The sequence below is a fragment of the Gadus morhua genome, chromosome 23 (genome assembly GCF_902167405.1).
Source record: "Gadus morhua chromosome 23, gadMor3.0, whole genome shotgun sequence".
NCBI classification, from domain to species: domain Eukaryota; kingdom Metazoa; phylum Chordata; class Actinopteri; order Gadiformes; family Gadidae; genus Gadus; species Gadus morhua.
This window is the reverse complement of record NC_044070.1, coordinates 8,935,918-8,957,762: the sequence shown is the minus strand read 5'-3', so window position 1 is coordinate 8,957,762 and position 21,845 is coordinate 8,935,918. Positions and strand designations below refer to the sequence as shown.

The 21,845-nt window shown below is 42.5% G+C and overlaps 1 protein-coding gene across 1 annotated transcript; it reads left to right on the top strand.

Moving 5' to 3' along the window:
* Positions 1 to 10,185: 10,185 nt before the first annotated feature.
* On the top strand, positions 10,186 to 13,074 carry LOC115537417 (N-acetyllactosaminide beta-1,3-N-acetylglucosaminyltransferase 3-like). The gene is made up of 2 exons (XM_030349339.1): positions 10,186 to 10,322; positions 11,101 to 13,074. The coding sequence occupies exons 1-2, from the start codon at positions 10,304 to 10,306 to the stop codon at positions 12,219 to 12,221; spliced, it is 1,140 nt and encodes a 379-aa protein (XP_030205199.1). The 5' UTR covers positions 10,186 to 10,303; the 3' UTR covers positions 12,222 to 13,074.
* The last annotated feature ends 8,771 nt before the right edge of the window (positions 13,075 to 21,845 follow it).

The following is a 21,845-nucleotide window of genomic DNA, read 5'->3' as shown; positions in this document are numbered from 1 at the left end:
CCACCTGAGCCGTTGCACCACTCTGACGTAAAAATGATGCCATACATGTTTGTGGGAGATGAGGCATATCCTTTAAGGCCTGACCTCATTAAGAGGAAACCATGCAGGCTGATGTTCCACAGACAATGGCTACTACCGTCAGTACAAGGAGAGTGGTGAAAATACATTTGGCATTAATGCAAACAGGTTGAGGGTTGCAACAGTGAAAAACCCTATAACTAATTTCGATGCAACGTGAACTTGATGGAGGGGTGTTACACCGAATTCTGCGACCCACCGAAAAGTGTGACCCCAGGGGGCGCTGTTGTACATTTTCTACAACATGCATGCGTGCATTATAACAAAAACATAAATAAAACATAAGATCTCCCCCCCACCGGTGGGTTTTTCTTTTCTTGATAGTAACATTAATTCTAAACAGCATTTTACACAGTAGTCTACAATAGGAAATGTTCAAAGGTAAATCAGCGTAATTTAACACTGATTGTAGCTTTTTAGGGGTAAAGAAGCAAAGGTGAAGGACCGTAATAAACGCCCTATCCATTGAATGGGTCTGTCAAGTGCTAATCAAATGTATTTATTAAGCACCTTTAATAAAAAGGTAATTGGTAGGGGGGAGATCTTATGTTTTCTGCATGTTTTTGTCATGCCTGTAAACTCCTACGCCACTAAGCTTGAAACTCGTGCATATTGCAGATCCCAGTCACCAGAGCACGAGGTGCACTCATGCACCTTCATGGACGGTACCAAAGCTCTCACACACCTGCACAGCATCATCCCATCAGTCAAGGTCATTCCCATCACCTGTTTCACCCATAATCCAATGGTTAAATAACAGCAATCCGCCTGCCGGGGACCGGCCATAGAACACAACTGTTACCTTGTGGTCTCCAGACATCTTTTTATCTTGGTGCCATCGTTGCCGAGTGGATCCAGCACAAGGCTCCTCTGATCTGAGGGGAAGATGACCTAGAGAAATTTGGATAAGCACATTGTGCATGTTGCACATTCACATATCCTAATAAAATCATGGATGTGCCTTGGAAATTAAAATATGAATACATAGGGTAAGATAATGCTTAATTTACTGTGAGTATCCAATGATTTGGCTCATTCACTACCCCAAGAATGACTCCATACAATGATGGATTACATTTCTAAAATAACACACAATTCACTGTTAAAGAAACAACCACAATATACAGTAAATCATCAATCAGTAAAAAAAAAACACCTGTGCCTACCCTTAGAATTGCAGTCTTTACGTTCCAAAATTTTGTCATTGTGTAAGTATCAATGGCAAGTGCCTTTTTGCCCCCTTGGCTATTATGCTTTTGGACCATCCTAAGGAGGGTGGCATTAATCACCTGGGGAAATCAAATCCATTTGAAAATGAAGTCAGTTAACTTATGGTGTACTAGCATTTGAAAATGTCCTTGTTATATATGAGTTAATTAAAGGAGAATAAAATACTGAAGCTTACCTCACTCTCGAGTTCCTGACCCGGAGTTGTCCTACAGATGTCCCAATAGAACAGCTTGTAAGGACTGATTCGGAACAGCAAGACATGAACATTTTTGCCGTCCCAAGCCTCTGTAACATCTTACATGAAAAAAAATAAAATGTTATAATTATTCAATCGATTCAATATTTTCTTTACAGAACAGCTGTTTTGTTTGAGTTACTTGAACTTTTACGGTTAAACATTTACATAAAAATTTACAATATCAGAGTGAGCCTCATAGCGTTACAAACATTTCTCTGAAGTGGAGGTGGCAGGTGGAGCTGAGCTGGCAGGTAGAGTGGAGTTGGCAGGTGGCGTGGAGGTGGCAGGTGGAGTGAACTATCCACAAGATCAACACTTTTTTCTTCAATGTTCACCACTGTGAATGGCCCAAGAAACTCAGGATTGAGCTTTCCCCCTTTCCGCTGCAGGCTACGGACATTCTTCCTCCGCACCTCCGCTGCAGGCTACGGACATGTCCCCCACCTTAAAGCACTTTCTCTTTTGCAGGGATTGCATTCTCCCTCTGGTTCTCTCCTGAACCTTATCCACATTTTGCTTGACAATGTTGACAATTTTGCCACCTTCTCTTCATTGAACTGCTCCTCAAAGGATCGACCTGTAAAAAACAAAATTGGTTATTTAATTTGATTACAGTTCATAACTATGTGACGTCATTCAATAATTGTTCAAAATAGTTTCTTGAAGAACAAGAGAATATATATAAACATTCCAACTCACCTCATAGTTTTATTGCACCTGAGATGGATACCTGCTTCCCTCCCAAACATCAGGAAAAATGGAGAGAAGCTGGTTGTGAGCTTCCTTTTGGTGCGCAAACCAAACATGACAGCATCCAGGTATCCATCCCATGTGTTTTTCTTTTGCGAGCTTCCCCAGAGCTCTAGACAGTTGAAAAAAGTTTAATGTTACCCTTTTATTTGAGTATGTTAAATGCTGTTTCTTCGATTTTTAACAAGGTAATTTGGTCATTTGATCTAGTTGTAAAGTATATCTCTTAACTTCTGTATAGTGCCATTTAATCTCCACCAACCCATTCGTCCAGGGGTGGTATTGGGAACAGAGACTCGTCCTTATCCCCAAAATGTGGCACACATAACGGTGTTATGCTGTATGAATGGTGCAGAGAACAAATTAACCCCACTGTAACATTGAATAAATAAAACATAGTAATTTGAAAGGTCAAATGTTTGTTAAAATAGCGATAAAAATACATACTTGGTTGACAAATTCTCTTCCTTGGTCAGTGAGTATTCTCTGTGGCACCTCAAATTGATATACAAATTTCAGAATGCACTGTGTGACCTCGGCTGCAGATTTGGATTTGATGGCATAGGCCTGTGTTATGACCACATGGCTCAAGCATGGCATAACAAATTGGGAGACACGCACTGACAAGCTTTTGGTATATATATTTAACAATAAAAGGCCCTAACAAGGAAATTAAGTATCAGTATAGATGGCAGCATAACTATGTGTAATGTGTTATGGACTGGTATAATGAGAATATACAACAAAACCAAAATAAAGACGATGAGGTTTGGCAGCAGCTTCAGTCACCCAGCACCGAGAGAGCGACAGGCTGGATGTCTTCCTCCTTTTATAGGCCAATCAGGCCAATCAGGTCAATCAGTTGCACCTGCTGCAGAAAGGGAAGAGCCACAAGCACAGACAAAATCCATACACACTGAACAATACACATACGACCCTGGGTCGTAACACCTGTGACCATCGAGTGAAGTAGTCTACCATTACACAAATGTACTGATTTCCCTGATCAGTCATCACAAGGTTGCCAATCAGTTCAAAAGGAACTTTGGTCTGTTTGAAAACGAAGAAAGACAGAGAAAGAGGTAATTGCTTTGTTATTCAAACATGAAATATGTTGAAAATATGATGAATGATTGAAACGTTTACCTCTATTGGTTTATACTCTGTGCCAAGCTTGAGGTCATGTCGATTTTGCTGACACACAGTGCATTCTGATACCTATGGAAGATATTTCCATGTGATTTGCCGATTTTTGTGCTGAATAAAGTAGAAAATTGTTAAATATGAAAGCAAAAACAAACCCAATTATCAATGTCGGTGGACATGCCAGGCCAGTAGAACCTTTGTGAAATCACTGTCCTGGTACGAATTTGGCCGCAGTGTGCACCAATGTCGCTGCAGTGAAATTCTTTAAATAAGGCGTCGGCCTCAGCTGCCCCACAGACCCATTTCGCCTTTTCCTCCTTATCCGAGCCCCTTTGTCTGACATAAAACAATTCGCCGTCTGGAAGAGGATTGCAATTATTGAGAACTAGAGCTGTCAGTTAAACGCGTTATTAACGGCGTTAACGCAAACCAATTTTAACGGCGTTAAAAAAATTATTGCGCGATTAACACCATTGGTTATTTAAAATTTTTTTTTTTTTTTTTTTTCCTTTGGCTCAAAACATAGAAGCAGTAGCCTGACTGCTATGTTCAAATGACATTTGTTCAAAGCAGTCGTTTAATTGCACTATAGGCTCTTTTTTTGTATCGTCCTGTTTTGATCAGTATATATGCCAATGTTGTTATCAATAAAAAATCATTTGCACAAGGCAAGCCGATGCACTTCACCATGTTGATAAGATAATTAAAATTAGAAGAATTATGGGACAAAAAAATCAAGGGATATTTAGCATAGAAAAATAATTTGCGATTAAATGCGATTAATCGTGAGTTAACTATGACATTATTGCGATTAATCACGATTAAATATTTTAATCGCTTGACAGCTCTATTGAGAACCCTTTAAACCTGTATTAATTTGGCCTACAGGCCTCGCATGAATTGCAATGCATAACTGCATCATTTATTGATAAATTATTTATTGTTATTACACGGGTGTTGCGAAAATGTGCATGTTGCAGAAAATGTGCAACAGCGCCCCCTGGGGCCAAAGATTTCGGTGGGTCGCAGAATTCGGTGTAACGGTTACACCGAATTCTGCGACCCACCGAAAAGTGTGACCCCAAATTTTTTTTTTTACAAGTAGTGGGTACAAAATCAATCATGACAAAATCTGGTGAGGACGCGTCCCCGGCGTAATCGTTGCCTATGTGTATTGTATACAGTGCATTCTGAAATTTGTATATCAATTTGAGGTGCCACAGAGAATACTCACTGACCAAGGAAGAGAATTTGTCAACCAAGTATGTATTTTTATCGCTATTTTAACAAACATTTGAACTTTCAAATTACTATGTTTTATTTATTCAATGTTACAGTGGGGTTAATTTGTTCTCTGCACCATTCATACAGCATAACACCGTTATGTGTGCCATATTTTGGGGATAAGGACGAGTCTCTGTTCCCAATACCACCCCTGGACGAATGGGTTGGTGGAGATTAAATGGCACTATACAGAAGTTAAGAGATATATTTTACCTATTGCCTATGGTGTTGTACCACACCGACGTGTGCAACCTACTCACTAGTGCCTGAGTTGTGCCCACCGACGTGGTCAATGCACTCACCGGCGTTGCCGCTGCGAGTTTTTTGATGTTGTGCCACCATCGTGTCAACGTACTCAAGAATGTTTTCTAGATGATCCACCGACGTGGTCAACTCACTCGCCGGGGTTGCTGCAGGTTAACCTTGAGTTATATAGCCAGATTTTACGCTAGAAGTTTAGTACCTGATAACCACCACACCAGTAGTTGCAAACATGTTAAGAATGCCGTTACCGACGTTACGCTACATGCCCACTGCACCTTCAGTCAACGGACGTGGGAAGGCGTGGCTGACTGATGGGGGAGTAGTCTTTGCAGAGGCATCCGTCAGCCAATCAAATCGCTTCGCCGGATTCTTCCCGCTTCTTCCTGCTTATTGCGAGGCAAGATTACCCGATTTCCCGCTTTCCAGTATCGTCAGAGCCCGAATCGCGTCACAGTGCTTAAATTTGCATACGTGATCTGATTTGATGACGGATCCGTCGCTGCCGAAAAAGTTGAAAATTTTTCAACTTCTTGACGGAGCCGAAGGCTCCAACGGAACGGACGGATCCGCAATGCATTGCGCGTCCGTCCCCATTCAAAGTCAATGGGGATCAGTCAACGGACGGAGGTAGTGGGCACGGGGCGTTAGAGTGCATCGTGTGCGCTAGAAGAAAGAACCTTGAATTCAACAGGATGTAAGATTCGTATGCTGTGGAAGACCACCTTCCCAGCCGTTTGATAGAAGCGGCTGTGGTTCGGTGGCTGTGGTTGCGGCTCCTATCCGGAAGGAGTGGCCAGTGTAGAGGGGAGATGGTAGGCCGCACCCTTCTACCACCTTAGCGAGATGGACTCTGAACCACTCTTTAGTCATTGGCAGGCCGTTGGGCAGAATAAACAGAGGTGATTCGGGGCATTGGCCGATTGCACGCACGCATGGCCGGTATCAGTGGCGCAAATAGTGGGTATGCACTATATGCAGCGCATAGGGGCGCCGCACCAGATAAGCACTGATAAGCACTGATAAGGCGCCCCCCCGCTCCTTCGCCTCCCTCCCCCCCTCCTCCCCACACGGCGCTCCAGTGGGCGCCCCCTCAACCATGCCCTGGAGGCGAGCGCCAGAATGTCTTCATTTGAACCGTATTGTCATCTGATGACACGTACCTCAATGTGGAGAGGCAGAGAAGAAGCCCTCAGGGTCACAAAATAGAAAAATAAAGATTGGGATGGAGAAAGGGTGCGCAGGGATGAAAGAAAGCTTTTCAAAGTGGTTGAAAGACAGTCGTTTTTATGTCAGTGTATCAAGAGGAGGCTTGTAAACATTCAGGTTAGCTAAATCTACTACTAGTAAAACAACAGGTTACTGTTGTCTTGCAACTGTGTGCTGATCAGAATGGAGACTACAATATAACGGATCATAACAAGAAAATTAAAGGAACTTGTTTGTGGTTATTTTGTTTTACTTCAATCTCTATGTAAGTCTTTGTTTTATGTCAATAGACCCAGCAAAAACGGAGTTATAAAGTTGATACTTTATAACTCCGTTAATAATCCAAAAATTAATAAATTAATAATCCCCAAAAAAAAAAAAGATTATTATCGTATCTGAATCGTTCTACACAGTGTTGCGATGCATCGAAGAATCGATTATTTTCCCACCCTTATTGGTTATTGTACATTGTACTCCAACAGTTCTAACAGAGTTTATTGTTTTGCATGTAAGCTTTTTGGTGAAGCTAGAGTTGCTGACACGCGCCTTGTGGTGGGGTATAATAACTGGCAGTGTCATTCAAAGATACTGAAGCACCATGAAACAAGTGGTTACCACATGAATGCTTATCTGATGTGGAAAGAATTGGCATCCGGCTTATGCTTATAGGTAAAACTATTGATAGGGAATTGCAGAGAGCCTGTTGACTAGAGTGATCGACTGCATACTCTTCCTTGCAGAAAGAAACCTGCCACTGAGGGGGACAAAATGCACAGTTAGGAAATCCTAGAAATTGAAATATTCTGGGTATCCTTGATCTCAAAACGGTATGATGTTACACTGGCAGAGCATCTTAGAAAGGCTGCCTCTAAAAAAAACACCGGATATCTGTCCTGGTTCACTCAAAATGAATTGTTTGATTCAATATCAGAGTGTGTTTTAGGTCAAATTTGTGCCCAGATCAAAGAGGGGGGGGGGGGGGGGGGGGGGGGCTTGCTATGTGTCTGCATACCCCCCATAAAGTAGGCAGTTGCGCCCCTGCACAGCACAACGAAAATGGTTCTGGTGGGATACATTCGTTAACGCTAACGATAGAGTCAGAGTGAGGAGAGGACGTATCAAAAATGCGACGTTATTTCCCTGAGTATCTCCGGGTAGCGACGCCGAGAGAATTTATGCGGAAAAAGAAAAGGGGGGAGAACTAAATGGGCCAATATCGTAGTTTTTGAGGAGCTCTTTAGCCAGAAGAGCAGACACTATTTCTGGTTCTGCCAGAGCTGACTGGAGATTTTTTTTCCACGTATTTAGTGGACAACGGAGAAAGGACTCCCACCCGGAACCCTTGTGAAAGGCCCGTGATGAGATGAGAGGGTGTTGGGTAGGGCTGTCACTTTTTATTCGAAGTTCGAATATTCGTTCGAAGGTGGGGTGAAAAGTTTGAATTCGAAGTGTAATTCTCCATTCGAACTGTGTGTGCTGCCATCTCATAAGAACTTCAGACCATTTTAAGTAGTCTGCTTTCGATCCAGCAGAGGGCGCGCTAAAATTTTATATCAGTTTGACCTGTTGCCGACCCTCTTGGCCTGGCTATCTGTATCGAATGTTGAATCAACATTCGATACAGATAGGCCAAGAGGGCTTTGAAACAAAACGTAACTGAAGAGAACGCGAACCGAGATACAGCTATTAAAAAATTGCTATTAAAAATGGAGAACTGCGAGGAGTACAATGCTGAGCGGACCATAACGACACCATCACATTTAAAAAGCAGCGTATGGAAGCATTTTGGCTTTTACACCGTGGGTGGAAAAGTCACAAACAAAGACAAGGCCGTTTGTCGTCTTTGTAAAAGAGAGCTGTCGTACTTATCGACAACATCAAATTTGCGCACTCATCTGCTAGCACTCATCTGCTAGTCGAATGTATTCGAATTAATTATGGAAATTCGAAATTCGTTCGAATTTCATTTTTGGAAAAAGTGACAGCCCTAGTGATGGGTGAGTTTTACTTTGCACTGTGTAGGAGCGATAATGTTGTTGTGGTACTTTCATTAATGACGCATTTTTTTTAATGGTTTGAAACACAAATATATTGCTGGAATTTGGGCAGTAGGCTTAATGGTAATGCTTTGTGTGGATGCCGCTTAATAAGCATATTAAATTAACCGTTCACTACTACTCCTCTGGGCTTAATATTCTGGCTGGAATAACTGTTGTAAAATATGTGTCATAAAGGCCTACTTGTATGTTATATTTTTGTTAATGAAATGGTGTTGCACTTGTAATATTGTCGCTTTAGACTACTTTATTGAATCCGTTGAAGTTGCGAAAGCATCCAGGGAAAATAAAAAATAACTGTGAACACTGGTTTTTGTGTCATGTGTGTGATGTGCAATCTGGTTGCGGAGTGACAAAGTGGTGTGAGTGTGCGCTGTTGTTGTTGCTGAAGATCAACTGTCTTGTTGTGGATGTTATGCAGTAGCGCATATTGTGGCTGTGTTGGCTATATTGGCATCTAATATGAAATTTGTGTGCATGTCTGAGTGTTTGTGGGTTGACCGTTGGTGGAGTTTGTTACTGAAGGCCGTGACTTAAACCCCACGGTACGCTACTGATACTGGCTCATTTGCATAGAGTTGAGCTGTTTACAACTCTGATTTAGAGCTTTAAAGCTATAGCTCAAGCATGTTATCGATCCTATCGCTTTATAGCTTTACGTGTGAACGCACATAAAGCTATAGAAATTGCAAGCTCATTTCACTTCTCATCTATCAGCTCACCTGACCTTTAAACGGGACACCATGCAAGGGGTGATTCAGTGTACTGGCTTGCTCCTCCCACGACCAAGTGTGTGAAGGTGTTTGCCAAGTGTCTTTTGAATTATCTTAAATGTAAGATTCCTTTCAGTACTGCTCCAGTACAAACCCACATATCTCTACTGCAAGAAGGGTAGGACATTTAACATTTCCTCACACAGTTTGGGTGATGAACAGGAATGTAAATCGTGTTGTTCTGTATTTAGGTACAAAATAGAAAAAAAAACGTTAAGGCTTAATGTTTTGAGTTGCATTTTGCAACTTAATACCGAATAACACAGTGTAAGCAAACACCTCCATTCTCTGCCACAGCATATCTTGTGCCATTCTGTTTTGCAACACCATTTGACTTGTGTAGCATGTAATTGCTCCCCTAAAGCTTTGAAGGTATCTTTTGTATAATGAACAAAGTGCTTTGGTTACATAATATGCAGTTCATCCAATCTTCATTTGTATTACTTGTACACCATAGGCATATTAATGACTCAAACCTACCACTAAGTTTCATATTTGTTCGGGAAGCCCCAATATCATTGATCCACCCTTTGGGATCCTAAGAGAACAACCTTTTAATGTTTTTTTCTTTTGGTCTTTATAACCAAAACAATTCTGATTGCTATTGTCTGATTTATTGTACGCTGCTGAGTCGTAAGTGGAGCCTGTGGTGGTATCATTACTGTTTGTTTATTGCCATCCATTTTGTTCATGAGTTATCAAATCTAGCAGTGAGAAAATGTCCCTTAAAGTTTCCCACCCTTGTCACTTTTGTCACACTTTGTGACTAAAACAGCCAGCAGCACCCCCACAGCCAAAGGTCACTTTGTGACTGTTGGCTCTATTAAAGGTGCTTATTTTTTCCTGGGGTATCAACACCTTTCCATACCAGGGTTTTCTGATGAATGTATTGGTCCAATTCATTGGGGTCATAAAGGCCCAGGTGCAAATTGGTCCATTTATGTGTGCCGCGGCTGTAATTTGGGCTGCGGGCACTGGCGGCCGCTGTACTGTAGGTCACGCGAACGAGCAATCGCGAAATGCACGAGAGATCCCCGTTGGGGCCCCTTCGCTGTGTTCCTACTTACACTTCACTGAGTGGGGCCAGCAGATAACTTAAAAATAACAATAAGAAAATAAAAAAGTACTTTTTTTCTCTCTTTTTTACAGAAAACTTTATCAAGAAAAACTTACTTTTCAGTCAAGATGTGAGTATCTGTTCATAGAATTCATGTGCAATTTTCACAGATATTCAAAGCTGTCTGGGTTTGGACAAGTGAGGATAAAGCTTCCGTTGGATGTTCTTCTTTTGCAAAAGTAAGTACTATTGCTACAAAAGTGTTTGTTTTTAATGTTGTGCTCTGCATTTAATGATAGCTATCACACCCACTAACTGCATGGCATCAAACAATGCGGCAATCACCGGGCCGTGCGAGATCTGTGTGCAGTCTGCTTTTTGCAGTCTTTATCCTTAACACCAGCCAATGTAATGCTGCAAAAGGAGATTGCAGCTAGTAAATCCAAAAGCAAAGTTGTATGGGACATGGGTTTACCATCAAACCACCCTTCTGAAACCATTATTGCCAAAGTTTACCAATGGCATGTACGACGCCGAACATGTTAAACGAGTCAGTAATTACAGTGAGGGTTTTCATAGCATAAAAGGCTAAATGCCCTGGTTGAGTCCACCACTTCCGCTGCTTTAGCCAACAATTCCGAAGCCTCCCCTTATTAACCTAAATGGCTTTCTATGATGGTTTCATCCTAGTGAGTGAGTCCACACTCAGTGGCAGTGCCTCGCCAAGTAACCGTGGCTGTAGCTGCCGTTGTAATGGAAAGTTATAATGGTTGGTGTGCAGCTGACAGATCTTTCAGATCATTTAATCAGCAGTATGATGATCAGTATGATGATCAGTATGATGCGGTCAGTATGAGAAAATACTTTTTACCTATGCATCAATTTGTGTTTGTAATGTAATTGTGTTTCTTTCTCTGCTTAAGTGAGATAAAGATGACTAAGAATTAGCTGATCAATTGCAGGTATATGCCTTTTATTATAATTTACAATGGTTTTATCACGTTTTTTCCATTGCAGTGAGGATGAAAAGGATAGGAACATATCTGATTCTAATCGTGGCCCCGTGCCTGATAGTGATCCTTCTCTGGACCAGCCAACATCCTCCCCCTCCACCCTCCAACGATGTTCAGCTCCTCACTCAAGACCAACTGAGTCCCAATATGCCACCCGCCGTCTCGAGACGTAGCCTCCACCTCTGGCCCCCATGCCATCGGAACCGGTCCATGGTCAACATCACTGGCTTCTCCGACCTCCCTGTGCGCCTCCAGAACTTCCTGTCTTACCGGCACTGTAAACACTTTCCCTTGATACTCGACCTTCCCCACAAATGTGGAGTGACAGATGGATCAGACATTTTCCTTCTGCTGGTCATCAAGTCCCAACCAGAGAACTACGAGCGGAGACAAGCCCTCCGGGCGACCTGGGCTGAGGAGCGGAAACACAACGGGGCCTGGATCCGCAGGGTCTTCATCTCGGGGACATCGGGTGCTAACTTGCAGAAGCAGAGGATGAACCAGCTCATGGAGGTGGAGAACAGGAACTATGGTGACATTCTCCAATGGGACTTTGAGGAGTCCTTCTTGAACTTGACCCTGAAGCAAGTCCTGTTCCTTGAGTGGCTGGAGGACCGCTGTCCCCGGGCCCACTTCCTGCTCAACGGTGACGACGACATCTTTGCCCACACAGACAACATGGTGGAATACCTCCAGGGTGTCAACGGAAGCCTTGACAGTGACGAGCACCTCTTTGTGGGAAGCCTTATGGAAGGCACTGGGCCTGTTCGAGAACCAAACAAGTACTTTGTTCCCGTTCAGGTGCAGGAATCGGACACCTACCCTGCGTACTGTAGCGGGGGAGGCTACCTGCTGTCCCGCCACACGGCCAAGGTGCTATTCGAGATGTCCAAGTCGGTTGCTCTGCATCCCATCGACGATGCGTACATGGGGATGTGCCTGGCCAGGGCAGGACTCAAACCCTCCTCCCATGTGGGCGTGAATCCCGGAGGACTTCGCCTCCCACCGAAAGTGGACCCTTATGACCCGTGTTTCTTCAAGGAGGTTCTGATGGTGCACCGCTTTCAGCCGCACCAGATGTTCGTCTTGTGGGACCAAGTTCATGATCCTAGACTGAAGTGTTAAACTGTACAACTGAACTGAACTCTGCTGGGCCGTCAGAAAAGGATGACAATACATGGGATGACAAGAATTGGGAAGGTGTGTGTCTAGGTATGTGTGTGGGAGCTTGCATGTATGTTTATAAATGTCTCTCATATTGGTGTACACTGTTCCCCTATATTCTTGTTCATGAGTGGTAGTTTGCGCCAAAAAGAACACAACATAGTAAGTAACATGTTTTGATACAATATCTGTCTCTAAATTTCACTGTATAGTTTGAAAGTCTTCGGAATGCAACCTTACCCACATGGAAAAGCACGGTATTATTAGCTAAGAATATTATTCATGCTCACAATCTGTTAGAAACTGCAGAAACTTTATTTTGGATCCAACATTTTACAAGATCAACATAATATATAAAACCAGAATAAACATAGAACTTGAGGTAGTAAGCCCTCCAAAAATAAATATTAGGGGTGTAACGATTCACCGATACGATACGGTATCCAGATGGATTTACAAAGATGCGACTACATCGATACACGGGGCCCTGAATCTATTTAAAATGACCAAGAATCTGTCGATGCACCGATTTAAACATTGCGAATCGGTGGATTGAGCTTTATCCTGATATCAAGACAGCATTGTCAACTCATTTCATTCCGTTTCCATACGGATCCGGAAAATGAGACCGGTTTGATAATCATTTTAGCACCGGAACCGTTTGAAAGGCACCGAGTAGGCACCGGTATTGGATAAAACCCAAACGATACCCAACCCTAATCATAGCACATGTATCTAGATACGCATCGGATCGTCCTGGGTGCTGAGAGAGAGTCTATATATTGCCTTCATAATAAATGCTGCGCAACATCCATTGTTTACAGAGACGAGATGACGGGTGACGTCACATTCAGGGCTCCGCTCCTGATAAACACTCTACTGGTGTGTAAAAAGAGTTCTGCCAACTAGCCACTGTTATTCACAAACGCAAGTAAACAATGTGGAAATTAGAGTCAACTCGGCTGATACTGTGCTGAATTTCACACACTAACAACATGTAGACAAGCTGTTGCGGTCCGGGATTATACACAGCGTTATAACAAGGATTCAGGAGGTTATTTCTAAAGGTTTACAAAGGAAAGTGACAATAAAAGAAAGCCTTCATTTTCAACCAGAGTTACGAGTTGTCTGATATGAGGAAAGTGACGGTTTCTCCGTCAAGTGAACCGTCTGTCTTTGCTCTTTTTTTGCCAACCAGTTTACGTGCGGGATTCCAGAATGAAAACAATAACATTCAACGTGTCTATTAATATGGCAGCAACATTTTACACCAGTTTTAGAATGTTCACTACAACAGATTTTGAACACCAACATGCTTATGTAAAATCAGCATAGTATCATATTCAGCTATGGACAGTTCTGCGTTGTGAGTCATAGCCTACGTCAGCCTACACAGACAATGTTCTAAATAAAATGAAATGATAATATCATAAAAAGGGTGGATGTCAATAATTTTATGAAAAATCATGTTGCATGATACAATTATATATATATATATATTAAAAAAAAAAAAAGTATTGATTTGTTCAGAAAACTTTCTCACTTGCAGGTACCGCCAGGGGCCGCCAGGGGGGGGGGGGGGGGGGTGCTGCAACACCCTAGCACCCCCACTTCCCGCGTCCCCCCTAATATCTATCATACAAACAAGAACCAGTGATATAATGGAACTAATATTGCACACCTACAAAAAGGCATCAACCATCACATTTTATCAATAACTTGGTTGGTTTTAAACCTACTACACAGCCAGCCACTATTGATTGATTGTATTTATAGATTGTAAAATCCTGTCAACAAAAAAATTATCATCTTAGACAGTGTATTAAATGTTTTAAGTAAGCTACTCTTCTATGAACATGTACTAAAAGCTTTTAAAATTTGAGTTGATTTAAAAGGGGATTTTTTTTGTGTTATTCTCAACTTCCTTTATCAAAATTGTAATTGTTTACATTCTTTTTCTATTGCTCTCCTTACCCCAATAGTCAGCCGCATAGAAAGTACATATCTTGTACCCTATAATATTTTGGGTATTTGCTGCTGTAAAACACACAATACCTTGGGATTAATGAAGTCCTTTCTGATCTTTCTGTACTTTATGTGTAAACCGGACATACCATAGTTAGTGTTGTCTCCATCCAAATGTGTCTCCATCCTGTATTAACACTTCAATCCGATTGTGCACTCGTCACGACGCCTTCCTGGTGATGGGAAAGTGATTATCCACCGATGGGTGCTATTCTGTGATAAATATGAGGTTGATCTTGATGGCTTAACCACCACCACAACTTCATATTGTACATCGGCATGCATCATGGGCCTTTTTTTGTTTGCGATTCTCCACAATTGTGTGATGATTTGAGAGAGTTGTAATTTAGTCATGTAAAAAGTCTAAATAAACGTCAACAAACGTAAAAAAACCCCGTTGTTTGCCATTTCTCTAATGTCAAAGGCCATGGCTGCTTAAAACACAACTATGTCAACCTGCTATGACAAATAATTGCACGATTATTGCTACAAAATGACCAAAACACCATTAAACCAGACAGTAACATTCCTATTATTCTAAACTTGGGAAATGCAGGCGGATGTCTGGGGGTGGTCTATTCAGACGCCTTTTAGAAGAACATCAGGACATGCATTGAACAACTTCAGACTTATCACCCCACTAGTTAAACTTTCAGATTTGTTTTAGTTTGGCATTTTGTTTATTACCAAAATAAGCGAACAGTCTTTAGTCTTTATCCTAAGCGAAAAGCCTGGCCGTTGGATGTTCACACCCTTAAAATCATCTCTATAGCTGCTTTCACACATACACGTAAAGCCTGCTATTAGCCCGCTATTCTCCCGACAGGCCGTATATGTGAACAACATATCCTGACATTGGTATCCTGAACACATCCTGAAAAAAGACGGTGGAAATGTAATTACGTTATATGTGAATGAGGAGTCAAAGTGACACAAAAAAGTTAGCTGAACATTATAGGGTCCCGGCCTTCCACTCCCTTTTTTCTCAGTTAAACTCAGAAATGAACTACATTTGTCCCAGTGTTTGTAAGATGTGAAATTAAGCAAAAAAATATGCTCTCTTTCTCCGGTAATCGTTCGCGATGCCTTTGTTCTTTGTAGTTTCTTCTATTTGTCTCTAACTCATGCTCCAATCTTTCATCGATCGATGCGGATGTTGTGGATGCAACATGGAATATATGATGCATCGCTGCAGCAACATTTAGGATGATCGCGATTCACGAGGAGTTTTGCCCGTTCTGCCTCCCTGCTGTCTGCGGTCAAACCAAAACAAACCAGAGTGACAGGGGCCTTCCTTATCCCGCCTCTTGCGAACCTCGACGCTACGTCATATCCCGCCCCTTGCAAGCCCACCCCCCTAAACGCCCCGTTGATTCTACTGATGTCTGAGCGACACGGATGTCCATTTATCGGGTATCAAGTGTAAATACAGGGTATCTGCAGGTTTCAGCAAGTCAAATTTAAGACTTTTTAAGACCTTTTTAATACCACCTTGAATGAAATTTAAGACCTTAAACCCGCGATGGTGGGGGGGATCCCGCTGTATTACAACCCAAAGCATGTGCGTCACTCAATGAGACTCATTCAAGTTTACTTTCTGTCTGTTTATTGAACATAAAGTGATACTCCAGGGCTCGCGACTAACTTTTTCCTTGGGTGCACTGGTGCGCCCGCCTACATTTTTAATTTGGGTGCACCAGCACGTATTCATGGTGCACCCAAGTTGTAAGTTGTTGATAGGGGGGTGACAGCGTCTGGGCCCCCGGGCAGCTGCACCGGTTGCACCGTCGATATTTACGCCACTGATTAATAATATTTTCACCATTAAATAAATGCCTTCAGTAAGACCTGGGGGGTATACCACGAACCTCGTTGAACATACCCAGGCTTTCTTGGGAAAACCTGGCTCGACAGAGCCGCAACTCGCAATCACAGTTAAATGGTACCACGACGCTCACTTTAGATTCAATTAGTTGAACCAGGTTTTCCGCTTTAGGTTCAATGCGCGTTCACATAAAAGGGGCGTTTCTCGCGTCATTCAAAGTTCAAATCACAGCCAAGGGGAACACGGTTGCCCATAATATGGCTAGGGTGGCGTGCTGGCAAAAATAGCCGACCGTGTTAATTCGTAAGTGAAAAGATTCTGCATATTGCCTAAAAAATATTATGTATCATCATCCCTTTTACCCCCATATATGTGGGGCCCCATGAATTGCGAGCCCAAGTACCGGGAATGCACTCGTATCCGACCCAATATCGGACGTGCACGTCAAGTTGCTTGCTTTTAGTGGCGTGGTTCAACGTCTCAAATATCAAAACAAAAGCCTTGTAGACGCTGCAGATTCGCTCGTTTCGGATGAAAGGCGCTGGTCCGAAGTGAGTCATATACGCCGTTTTGTCCCTTCCAGCAGTAAAGGTGCTCGCGATTTGAGAGTCGGGGAACATCAAACCGAAGAGATCTCCTATCCCCTCATTCGAGTTGTAGGACTGGTGCTTGACCACTGTGTTTAGAATCCACAACACCTCCGCTTTCAGTGTTGGTGTCGCACCAAATGCTACCCTCAGGTCAGTGCTAGCAGCGCGGACCGTCTGCGGCGGTGGCGCCGGGGCAGAGATGCAAAATGTAGAAATGGCTGGGGTCTGTGTGTGGCTCCTGGCAGAGGTTTTATGTTTTTGGCTCTGCATATGGCTGACGACAGCCTTAATCCCCATGGTGCCGAGCTTGAATGTAGGCTACTTTTGCACGGAATGCATCTGGCCTGTTCTGGGTTGGCAACGGACGCTAGCCAAACGGTCTTCCAGCCAACTGACGTTGAACTTGCATTTACCCATTGTTGCAGACTAGCTAGCAAGAAAGTAGCCCCTCGTACATCTCCTTCCCGAAAAGTCCCGCGAGAAAAATAAAAAATTAAATAACCCTGCCGACAAATTTAAGACCTCCGAGTTATAAATTTAAGACCAGCATATGACATTTTTGACGAATTTAAGACTTTTTAAGGCCTTAAATTTAGAAAAATTAATTTAAGACTTTTTAAGACTTTTAAGACCTCCGCGGACACCCTGAAATAAGTGTGCATGACCCTAACGGTCAATCCTCCTGATATACAAATGCGGAGAAAAGACGGAGGACATGTGTGAAAACGGCTAACGGCTAATGATTGTTATTGTTTTTTATTCAAACCTGTAAAAATCACAAAGACCTTTAATTCATCCAAAGATGTGCCTAACTCTTAAAAAGTCAGAAAATGCGAAATACATTCATGTCTAACCACTTGGAGTCTATTACAGACAACTGACTGTTTTTCATGTTACCATCCAATGTCCTACATCCCAGAATCAGCACCACCTCTGCTAGCCACCGGTGTCACTAAGTAGGATGTACCCAACTGTAAAGTGTAAGAAATACAGTAATTCATTGGAAAACCTAAAAAGCAGCCGTACGTTTTATTCAAAAGAGTATTACCTCTATCTCAATTAAAATCTTTTTTTGTAAGAAATACCCATTAAGGGTTGGTTACCCTACAACCTCTGAGATATACCTCCTTTAGTCCGTCCTTCACCAATAGAATATTTGATTATATGATATATATGATTGTATATATATATATATGTATATAGATTAAATTGTTATTATTAGTATTACATTCTTTAACTCGAAAAACGTCTGCTTTAGTCCTTGTCAACAACATCAACCCACACACATGTTGTACACCAAGATAAGCAAGCAGCCTCATGTGCATTTATTGAGTAGGATGTGCATTGCGTCTGCTCAGAGGAGGAGTCCTGGACCTGGGAACCGTTGAATCTGGGAATTTATTGGCTGTTGCAGATGATTGCCAGCAGATGGCGAGAAAGGCAAGGAAACACACGGAAAGCCGCATTGCAATGGCAGGCAAGAGCCGCAGTTTTTATAGGACCTAATGACTTTTTGTGACACGCTTTCCAATATTTGGAGAGGGGGACGCATGCTCCCGCATGTGACAGACAATAAGAGAGGGAGAATATACAAAATATAAAAGCTACGTAAGTACCATGAATCAGTGAAAGTTTAAACCGCTGTTAGAGAGAGAGAGAGAGAGAGAGAGAGAGAGAGAGAGAGAGAGAGAGAGAGAGAGAGAGAGAGAGAGAGAGAGAGAGAGAGAGAGAGAGAGAGAGAGAGAGAGAGAGAGAGAGAGAGAGAGAGAGAGAGAGAGAGAGAGAGAGAGAGAGAGAGAGACACACACACACACACAGACACAGACACAGACACAGAGAGAGAGACACTCATGCTTGAACTAACACAGATGCCCCAGGCTGACATTTTTGGAAAGTGTTTTGTTTACAATTTCAGTTTTAAATCAAAGTGATTTTTCCTCCCGGGGCTCTTGTGAAAGAGTTTAGCCATTCAAATATGAACTCTGAAGGTAGCAGGGAGTAGGAGTCAGAGTAGAGACTGCAAATCACACACATAATACAGAACTGGACTGGGTCCGTCATGACATTTTCTGTCCATTCAGGAGATGCAACATTACTCTTGACTTATATCACATAACATTGACATTAAAGGGCCCCGATTTCATTAAATATGACCTTTTGTGACATCACAAATAGAAGTGTCCACTCAGATGGGCTGGTGAACTCCAGCCCACCAGTTAGATAGAGCCAACCAATCATCTGCCTTAAGCTGGTTAAACACAACCTCATTACGATGACACAAAGGGATGGATTTTCGAATGGCTCGTAATGGTGTATCATTTATGAAATATGGAACCATTAAATTACATTTAATTGATTGACATTTAATCACTTGGCAGATAGTTTTATCAAAACCACTCAGTTCACCTCCAAGGCAGGTGTGAGTTAAGATGAACTTCAGCTTGAAGCTAGTAAATAAGAACTACTTAGGTGATATCAACCAGGGAAGCTGGTTAATTGAATATTCACCGGCTGGGTCGTGTGCGAGATGATAAGGAGACTGTTAAAACGACCTTGGACCTTCCCAAGGGGATGGGATCACTCTCACAAAGGGCTCTCTCTCTCTCTCTCTCCCTCCCTCTCTATCTCTCTCTCCCTCTCTCTCTCTCCCCCTCTCTATCCCCTCTCCTTCCCCCCCCCTCTCTCTCTCTCTCTCTCTCTCTCTCTCTCTCTCTCTCTACCTCTCTCACTCCCTCCCTCTCTCTCTCTCTCCCTCTCTCTCTCTCCCCTCTCCTTCCCCCCCTCTCTCTCTCTCTCTCTCTCTCTCTCTCTCTCTCTCTCTCTCTCTCTCTCTCTCTCTCTCTCTCTCTCTCTCTCTCTCTCTCTCTCTGTCTCTCTCTCTCTCTCCCTCTCTCTAAAGGTCACACTTCACACACTTCCCTGAAACTTTGCGTTCCACTTTCATCCATACACCTGAGACACTACCCCCCCCACCCCGTCCATTACCGAAGGTTCAAAGGTCATGCCGATTTTTTTTCTAGGAGACCTGGAGAGAGCTGTGGTGAGTCATCCTTTTATGAAATTCCTAAGCTCTCCCGCACTCTATCAATTTTTTTCAACTAGAAAAAACAATTATGGACCTAGTTTTAAATACAATACAATTAAATGTGTCGTTTGTTTATATTGAATGGACAGCCATTATATAATTGGTTATAAGTCTGATCAAATCTTCCCGAGATCTCAGTTCTGAAACAGGCAAAGGAAGAAAGAGAAAGAAAAATATAGTAAAGAGAAAGTGAAGAATAAATAAAAGAATAAAATATTAAATGAAGGAAGTTAAAAAAGACGAAAAGAAGGAAAAAAAAAAAGAACAAAGAAACTATACTCTAAGAAGGAACACACAGGAAGGATCTCTCCTTCCAGGGATGGACAGGAGTTCAATAAATGCAGAAATGAAATAATCAATGAAGTTTTGAAACAATGTCAAATGAACAGTGAATATACAATCAGCCCTCAAATGAGGTTATTTGGATCGGGGAAAGGCTAAAGTAAGAGTCAAAGGACATGACCCACTCGGTCCCTGTTGGTTTACTGACTCCGACGTCATCAAACGCGCACACACACACACACACACGCACACACGCACACACGCACACACGCACACACGCACACACGCACACACACACACACACACACACACACACAAACACACACACACACAGAACCTGCCATGTCCCCACGAAGCATAATCGCGTTAATGGTCATTTTCTGCTGCCAATATGCCACCGTAGCTCCGGCTCCTGGAAGGACACATCAATAATTTACATTTGCAACGTTACATCCATAAACAGCCCAGATTTGATGGCTGAAAGCAATGCCGTATAGCTTAATGCTAAATCGATGCGGCCGTCAGCTATGTAGCAGCAAATTTAATTTTGATGCTCTTGCCGTGTGTGTCAAGCTATGAGGTGGTTTGAATTGTCCTTACATTACTCTCCCGCTTAGTTAAAAGTCTGTGGTTTGAGGTTCCTCTCCTATCGCTTCCCCTTCCAGACAGACTAAACAAACTAGATAGGATCTCAATTCTGACTAGAGATGGGGCATCTTGCTCAAAGATTGCTCCAGATCATCTGGGAGACGAACACCCTTCTACACTATTCACCACCTGTGACCCAAGTTTTACATTGGTTTTACTGCTATAAGACTACAAAGAAATCGTTCAACATGATCAATCAATCTGTATTGTCTAAATGTGGAACATGTGGTTCGGTGGTGAGTCCGCGGTGCCCTGGGTGTAGTCTGCTCAGTGTACAACCACGTATTCTACAGCCATACTGTTAACGACAAACCATGGCTTGTCCTCATGAAGTGACGGCCCTCTCTCATCGACAGAAGAACACGTCCCTCCACTCGGTTATTAAACTTGAGGGCGTGAGCAAACAAATATATTTCTGTAAATGCACGGGGAGGAATAGGAAATCAAGCGTGAAATGTAAGAAATTGTACTCTAGGAAATGAATGTGGTTGAGATCGAAACAGCACACAGGACGGCTGTGTACGGCTTTGTGTGTGCTTGTGCGTGCTTGCGTGCGTGCATGCGTGTGTGCGTGCGTGCGTGCGTGTGTGTGTCCGTGTATGTGTTAGAGAGAGGGGGAATTCGTCAATAAGACCACTTGTTTCTTATTGGTGGCTCATCTTATTCAACTCTGGGCTCAGTCTGCACTTCTGTCTTAGACTGTATCTCCTCCCACACGACTAATACGCAATTACTGCTACACGATAACTATTACACAACGCTGCACAATATACCCAACACAATACAAATACTACACAATAAAACACAAAGATTACACTTGACATTATAGCAAAACTACTACTCAATTTATGCCAGTCGACTACTATACAACACAATATAACATAAAACACACACAAAACACGTAACACAAACGCAGCAACCCAATACAACAAACAGTATATATGACAGTGTGTGTATAACAGTATCCAAGACTTTCTTAGAATCTAATTGTATAACTCTATAAGTATCTAATGTTTACAAGTATGTACGCTTGTATAAGTGTGTTTTCTGTTCCTCCTAGAAAACTATAGGAGCAGGTCCATCAGTAGTATCTGAACGTAATACTTGGTATGCTTGGTTGAACCCCTGCA